The 8283-nt window shown below is 38.9% G+C and overlaps 1 protein-coding gene across 1 annotated transcript in view; it reads right to left on the reverse strand.

The window, feature by feature from the left end:
- The window catches only part of LOC106879106 (uncharacterized), a 5305-nt gene extending 2022 nt beyond the window's left edge, over nucleotides 1–3283 (reverse strand). The window contains exon 1 of the mRNA XM_014928543.3: nucleotides 1–3283. This exon is cut by the window's left edge and continues 2022 nt beyond it. Within this exon, the coding sequence (XP_014784029.1) occupies nucleotides 1–1792 (1792 nt within the window). The 5' untranslated portion in view covers nucleotides 1793–3283.
- Nucleotides 3284–8283: the final 5000 nt, after the last annotated feature.

An 8283-nucleotide genomic window follows, 5' to 3' on the forward strand; every position in this document is an offset into this window, starting at 1 on the left:
TTTGTTCAGAGTCACTCATTGAATGTTCTATTAAATCCACAATGGAAGGATAACCTTCTGTGTCTGGTTGAGCATAAAAGCTAAACATTCCATTACAATGTTCAATACGCGTATGCAAAGTTTTACCGTAAGAGCGAAAGCTCAAACTGAGAAGGTATCGTTCATCAGAGCTGTCACGCACTAAAAAAGCCCCATCAGGTTGATTAAGAAGCTTTTGTTCAGCTTCAACTCGAGTAATTGGGCCCCAGTACCAGCCAAATTTGGATAGTCGAAAGAGCTCTTCAGTGAGGCTCCCTATTTTAGGAGAATCCAATCTAACAGCATCATAATGAGGCAATAAACTGCTGCATGACCCTGGTGGGTCAGTACAAGATTCATACGGGTTACATTTATCAGCAGTCTCTGAGTCTTGTCTGTCTGTTGGAGGGCACCGATCCCAAGCTATATGACTTGGGCGTTCATTAAGGGCTTGAGCAAATTGCTCACAAGTCATTGACAATCTCCTGTTTTCTGTATTATTTTCAGAAACACCAGAGTTTGTTTGAGATTTTTGTTGAGTACTCCTGGATGAAGATGAATCCCGAAAAGGATTTGTACAAGTTGTAGCGCTATCCCCACTAATATAATCCTCTAAAAGTTTCTTCTGAAACCTTGATATGTCCTTGGTTTTGCAATTGCCAGTTTTACAGTTGTCACGAATTGTGCCATCTGATGCAGAATATAAATGCATCTCGTTTATTTTTGTTAAAGTGGAGTTTTGAAGATTGCAACAATCTGAGGAATTTTTATCTGCATTAGAATTACCTGCATTTGGTGTAGCTCCACTTGAATTACAACTAGGTCCTCTTGCTAATCGTTCACGAACAAGCGACAAAGGTTTGTGTGTCAATTTCCGACCACTGGTATTCCCTCCTGTTACAGGCTGGCATCCTTTAATGTGCTCTGAAACAACACCCTTCCGTGACACAGCAGGTGCTGGTGTCAATGAAGAATTATTGGGGAGATGTTCATGGCTACCACTAACCTTTCGATGAAGTGTAGGTGTAAAACATCGCCTCAGATTCCGCAGAAGATTCTTCTTCTCTTTGCGTTGTTTAGGTGGAACACCTACTTGCTCAACCATAGGAACAATAAGCAAGCTGTTGTCTTCTTTATAAGGATGATGGCTATGATGTCGGTGAGACTGCAACATATCAATTTGGTAGTGCTGAGATTGCATTGAAGTAGATGAACCACCATTGCTTGGACAGTATGTTGGAGAAGAAAGAGAATAAGATGAAACTGAAGATGAAATATTGCTAGACAGAGCATTAGATGATGAACTGTGGGTTACTTCTGGACTTTTCATTGTAGAAATCACATTGGTATTTCTAAGTGTACTATTCAAAGTTGATGAGCAAAATGATTCTGTGGAAGTGCTATTTACAGTACTCGATGTAGGCATGTTTTGTGAGTATGGTGAATTCAATGAAGCTGAAAACAACTTCTTCGATGTCATTCGTATTTGCCTTTTCTTGCAATTACCTTCATGTTGTTGCTGTAACTCTGTGCAGCTGCCATCTGCTGGCAAGAAAACCATATCTTCACTTTCTTGACCACTGTCGTCCAGGTGTAGTCGCGACAAAGATTGACTGTGGTTTACACTGCCGTGGTATCCACTACTTGAAATATCGTTAGAGGTAGAGGATGGGGACGGTACTGAAGAATTAGTACTAGTGCTGCCTGATTTTTGGCGCTGCTGTTGCCCACTGTTGGGCAACCGAAAACCTTTCCAAGTGATTTTCTTCATCATCTCGAAGAAAGCTGTGTATAATCACTCTTATTGTACACTGGATGGCAATAGACACTGCTGGAGGCAAGAATCTTCGTTCTTGAAAGACAGCTTACGTGGTAGGAAAAGGACGACATAGTCCCAAAAGCCAAACACAAAGAATAGGCTAGACGATTAAGTTATCACAGGTAACCAAATACTACTGGTAAAATTATATCTTTATAGCTTCTATGACAAACGGAATTGGTAAGGCAGGTGGAAGACTGATACATTTATATAAATTGGCAATAATTTTCTTTGTTACTCAGCAGATCCAATACTAAAGTTATAATTTTAAATAGAAAAAAAAAAGAGTTCACGGGTAGAAGAAAAAAAGGGTGGGGTGTTGAATTAATTTGGGTTAAATCGAAATGTTTACAATCCACATCGTGAGACGACTGAAGAGACGAGCAACAACTTCATATGACAGAGAGAAAAAAAGTCAAATAAGAAACGGCATAGCCATAAGTGATCAAACGTGTCTTGTTAAGACTGGGTCTTAGATGAGTGATTGTGACGATATCCCTCAAGCACCATTACCAAACGGTGTAGCTTTAAAAATGACAGAAATTTAATAGAATGAGTCGTGAAGACTACAGCATAGACTTTTAAAATAAATACAGAAATTTTTGATATTACCACCGAGTATTTTTCGTAATTTTTTTTTTTTTTGTACCACCGAATGTTTTCAACGCGTCCAAGATACAACCGATATCTCTCCTTTTAAGACCACACTTATAATAACGAAACACAACACATCAAGACGTACAATGCATGTAAAATCCTGACCAGTTACCGAATTTTTTTCGTATATAAATGGATATCAAGTGTGTCGAAGAACCAGTCACTAGTTCGGAATAAATTCTTCCCAACTACAGCTGTCGGAAGTTTCACCAGAGTGATAGATGTAACAGAGAGTCAAGTTGATCAAATTCGTTTAAACAGTTCCAATGCTGATACTAGATGTCCATAAAATCGAACACAAAGCTGTGTAGATCATTAATTTGGTGTCCGGAAGGTGTATCCAGTGTATTAATATTATAATTGTTTTCTTGTTTTTGTACCAGTCTTCGTATGTCAAGTTGGTTGTGGGGTAAATGAAATAGCGACAGTGGAGGAATTGTTGTTAGAGGTGCGGGCAAAGAGGGAAAGACGGATAAACGGGGGAAGCAGGTCACCTGTACGAAGCTCAGCCACTCTGTGCAGGTGTAAAGCACTATTACAGCAGGTCCAAGAATAATAGCCAGATACGGGGACCAGATCAGGAGCAACGTCAGTCAAACTCTTTTGTTGGAGTTGGTTAGCAAGTGTGTCTGTGTGTACCTGAAGTTTTATTTTGTGCGTTTGTCTGGTCTGGCAGCACCCTGTCTAACACATTTATTAGTGCGACAGTGGGTGTGTATGCCACATCGAGGCTCAGCATCAATCAGTCATGACTGACAATATTGCCAAAGGAGTGTAGAGGGTCGCTTACGCGCTACAGGTGTGGCTGGTGTGATGAGCAACACGTTGCTTGTATACTTCTGCTTTTATATCAAAGAATAATATTTATGTCATACACTGAGAGATTAATTACCAAATTCTTAAAAAAATATTTATAAAAGAAAAGTCCAAATCATACATACATACAAGTATATATATATAGGTATATATATATATATATATATATATATATATATAGGTATATATACGCCAGTCTAAGAACAACTTAGTATATTTATAATTATTCTAAATACACATATATATGTATATTTATATATAAATTATATATTATAAAGATCTCATATACACATATATATATATAGAGAGAGAGAGAGAGAGAGAGTGAGTGAGCCGCTTATGTACTGAAAATTGAGCAAGTTCAAGCTACGATCTTATGTAGCTGTGTTCTCACTTATTTCCGTTTGTTTACGTTTGTTTATACACAAACTTATGAACAACGTTTAACGATAACTCTCCTGCATAAAATTTGAATGTTGTATAAGTTTATTCTTCTCATACAACATTAAAAAAAAGTCATTACTCTAATCATATCTAGTGAGGGGAAAGTTTGTTTACGCATGTATATGATGAAAGCATGTGTAATCTTGAAAATTACTTTCAACTCTTAAGTCATTGGTATTTCGTAATGAGATTAAATAACTACAGTAATTGACCTAGAAAAAGGTAATTTTTATGGTCATCAATGTTGTTGCAACATTTAATGAACACGTCACAATGTGCAGATGAGAACTTTGAAAGAGTCGGTGCAGAGTGAATCCGAACTTGCTTTTCCGGTTCCTGCATCAGACAATTTTTTTCTTTTGTTTTTGTTTGTGTTTCTTTTTACTAGGCCATGCTAACATTCTAGTACAAGAAGAAAAAAAACTGGTTGAAAAGACTTAAGAACGCATGCAAAATGCATGCATACAAATGCACAGACACATACATATGTGAATTCGAGCGTTCTTTTTGTTTGCGTGTGTGTGTGTGTGTCAGTCTGCATGGGTATACACACATGTATGTATGTATGCATGCATGCATGTGTGTATGCATATATATATGTATATGTGTGTGTACATTTATATGTATGTATTCTGCATATTTCATGTGTTTGTGTGTGCATATTTGAATGTGTCTATGTGTATGGGTTTGAGTGACTGTATATGCATCTGTTATGTAATGCTGTGTCTCTATATGTGTCCTTGTGTGTGAAGTGTGTGTATATGGTCGTGTTTCAGTCTTCTTTTGTGTATGTATGTGTGTGTGTATTTGTCTATCCGTATTACCTATGTATCTGCTTATCTATCTGTTTACTTACATATCCATTTACCTACTTATATATGATACACACACACACACATATATATATGTATATATATATATATATATACGTCTACATAACTTGTGTGTCAGGTCGCTCTTGAGCGCTGCTGGTAACATGTAACTCAGTACAACCTGTTGCATGTTCAGGTCGTCGGCGACTAAATTGGCAACCCCACCAAGCTTGCTAGGTGATGAGGGTGATTGTTTGATACCTTGCAGGACGAAAAATAAAACCCGTCAAAAATGGGCGGAGGAACTTATGAAAAGTCAACGGCCATCCAACAATATGTATATATGTGTATACTGTTTTATCTTATTTTATTTATAGTTAAAATTTGATGTATTTAATGTCATATATTAGGTGGAAGATGCGGCTCCTTAACCGTGGTAAAGGCATCCCATGTAGGAAGAGGGAAACTGATGTAAAACCAAGTCTTTGCTGAGGATCTCTTTAACAGGGCTGTACTATCAGTAAACTCTGACTCATAAGGTAGACTAGGCTCTCCAGCTTGTTTATAGCGGCTAGTCTAGGAGATGGAAACCTCTGAAGAAAAAGCCTGAGGTGTGTTGTTCTTGGGTATTGTGGCATATATGTGCACCATATTCTTGCTATCATCACTTCCAAAACTGTGACTGCTTCTACACAAGCCTTCAACACTCAAATCAAATCATGTGTGTGGGTTTTCTGACAACTTACAGTAATTCATTCAATACTGCATAGCCCCAGCTTGCAAAAACAAAAAGGCCTCTGGCGAGAGAGTGAAAGCAGCAGGACAGGTAAAGGATATTGCTGGATCTCTACACAGTCGGCGACCATTGGGTGATGGCCGTTCCAGCACAGAACTTGTGAGTAACTGTACTGTCCGTGACCTCCAGTGGTGACAAAGCAGGTCTATTTAGAAACAGCGCTGCTTTCCTCAACAGCGGGAGGGGCGAGAAAAGGAGCCCTAAAACATTGCCTACTCACCTTAAACTTGGCAGCCCGCTGCAGTTGTCTGGTTATTCAGTAACACAGTCGAAACATGAAGTAATCTAAGAATATTAATCTTGGCTCTTGGAATGCACAAACAGCACTGGTTGCCCTTGAACTAAAGAAATACATCATTGACATAGCTGCACTCAGTGAAACTCGCCTTGCAGGATCATCAGAGTCAGAAGAAAGTGAAGGTGGATACATATGTTTCTGGTGTGGAAAAAATGAGGACGACTGATCTTGCCATCATGACAGAAATAGCTAGATCCCTTCTTTCTCTACCCGAAGGTATTTCTAATCGCATCAAGACACTAACGTTGGAAATTGGTCACAATACTCGTGGTACGTTTGTCAATTGTTGTGTTCCAACTATGGCCACCAACTCCGCGATGTCATCTCCAGTTGTAACCATAGGTATAAATTTATCCTTATAGGCGACTTTAACGCTCGTGTTGGTACTGATTGTCAGGCTTGGGAGAGTGTGCTTGGCCGCCATAGTGTAGGTTGAATGAACTCCAGCGGTCTGCATGTGCTCTCCATCTGCGAGGAATTCAGTCTAAGCATCACAAATACCTTTTTTTCAACAGCGAAATTGTTGCAAGACGATCTGGATGCATCCTAGATCTAAGGATTGGTATCTCATAGACTATGTTATCACTAAGAAGCGAGATATTAGGGACGTTAACATTACACGTTCCTTTCATAACACCTGCTATCTCTCTCACCATTCTCTTCTCCGTAGTAAGGCTACGTTGCATCTGAAACACACAAGACTACAAAAGGCGTCAGTGCCTAAGCGCATTAACGTTCTGCCTTTGAAAACTGCTGAAAAGCAAGCGGAATTCTCTATCAAGTTGGACACTGTACTCAACACTGTTGATATTAGTGATGATATAAAGTCATCTTGGAAGGCTTGTGTGAAGTAGGGGGAAAAGAAAGCATTCACACGAGACACTGTGGTTTCTGTTACACGAGGTTAAATGGTTCACAGTTAACTGCTTACTCCAAACTTCTGATAGTTCTTTATTTTATAGTAATATGTCAGTCCACTTCTAGTCACTTGGAGATGGTCGGAATCCTTCCACAAATGTGGCCTAAACAAAGCTCGCCTCCAGCGCATCCTGTTGGCAAGCTACAGTCAACGAGCATCTTTTCATGTGGTCGAACAACCTCAAGGAAGTAAAGGTACGCATCCATATGCAAGGGTATAAAAGGATTGAAAATTGCATGCTGGAATGTCAGGACCATACTAAACACAGCCGACAACAGCCGTCCAGTACGTTGCTCTAATTTAATTACACATGAACTGGTAAGACTGTATGTTGACATCACAGTTCTCAACAAAGTCCAATATCCAGAAGGCAGAATACAAGAGCATGACGCCGGATGCATTCTCTACTAGTCAAATAAACCAGTAGCGGAAAGATGCTTTTCAGGTTTTCAGGCGTGGACTTCTTGATCAGAAATTCTATCATTTCCAAGCTTGAAAACCTACCAACAGATCGTTCTGACTGCATCACCACTGTGTACCTCCTACGGAGTAATCAACAATATGCCACACTCTTCAGTGTGTATTCCCCAAATTTTCAAGTAGATCCAGCAGAAAAAGACAAGTTTTACTCTGAACTGCACAGTCTTCTACAAGGCAGCCCTGCAGACGACAAGGTCATGATCGTTGGTGATTTCAATGCCAGAGTTGGCCAAGTTCTGTAGCTTGGAAAGAAGTACTTGGAAGACATGGTGTTGGTAACCTGAATGACAACTGGTATTTGTTGTTGTAGTTCTGCACAGATTTTCAACTCATTGTAGTGAGACCAGTTTGTATTATTGCATATTTAAGAACATTAAGTTTGGTCTATATAAGCTCACCACACTAATTTGTTGTGGTTGGTTAAAATACCTATCATATGGGTTATTTGACATTTATTGAGCCATGTGTTGTGATTAGTTGAGTGTTGCGCAGGAATTGGATCGAAGGTCCAATCACGTTGCGCATAATATATTTCAAATGGCTAACCATGTATATGTTCCTATTCGTTACTTCAAAGGAGCAGACGATAAGTGACTTTGGTCAGTGTAGAGGGAGAGTACGTAGTTGATGGTTTAGATAGTCATGGTCTTTACTTGTCTTACTAACTATACTGCTACACCAGAGTGGGCATTATAACAATCTGACTTTGAGGATTACAACAATGGCAATGAGGGTTATAAGGAATTAACAAACTCAAGTTGTATTTTTTTGTGCAAATTTTATGGAAGAAAAAAAAGGTAAAATTAGGGAAAATTTGTTGGCTGGTTTGCTTGAGTTGAAAAAACAGCAACAACAACTGAAAGAACAAAACAGCAGCAGCTACAACTTCAAGAACAACAGCAGAAGCAACGACAATTACTATTACAGCAACAAATGCTGCAATTAAGGGAGAGTAAGTCATCAGGAAATGCTGAGAAAATGTCCTTGCTAGATTATATTGCAAACTCGATAACAGAGTTTAAGTATGAACCAGATGAAGGGGTTACCTTTGAGGCGTACTATAGAACAGGGGTTTTCAAACTGTGGTCCGCAAGGACAAGACAGGGGGTCCGTAGACAGCAAATACTTTTTATGGGCAATTTGATTTTATATATGTTTTTTTTAATCGAAATCTTTTAATTGACAATAAACCTATTTGTTAAATACTGTTAAATAAATAAATGT

This window comes from Octopus bimaculoides, chromosome 20 (assembly GCF_046866305.1).
Source record: "Octopus bimaculoides isolate indiv1 chromosome 20, ASM4686630v1, whole genome shotgun sequence".
Classification (NCBI taxonomy): Eukaryota; Metazoa; Mollusca; class Cephalopoda; order Octopoda; family Octopodidae; genus Octopus; species Octopus bimaculoides.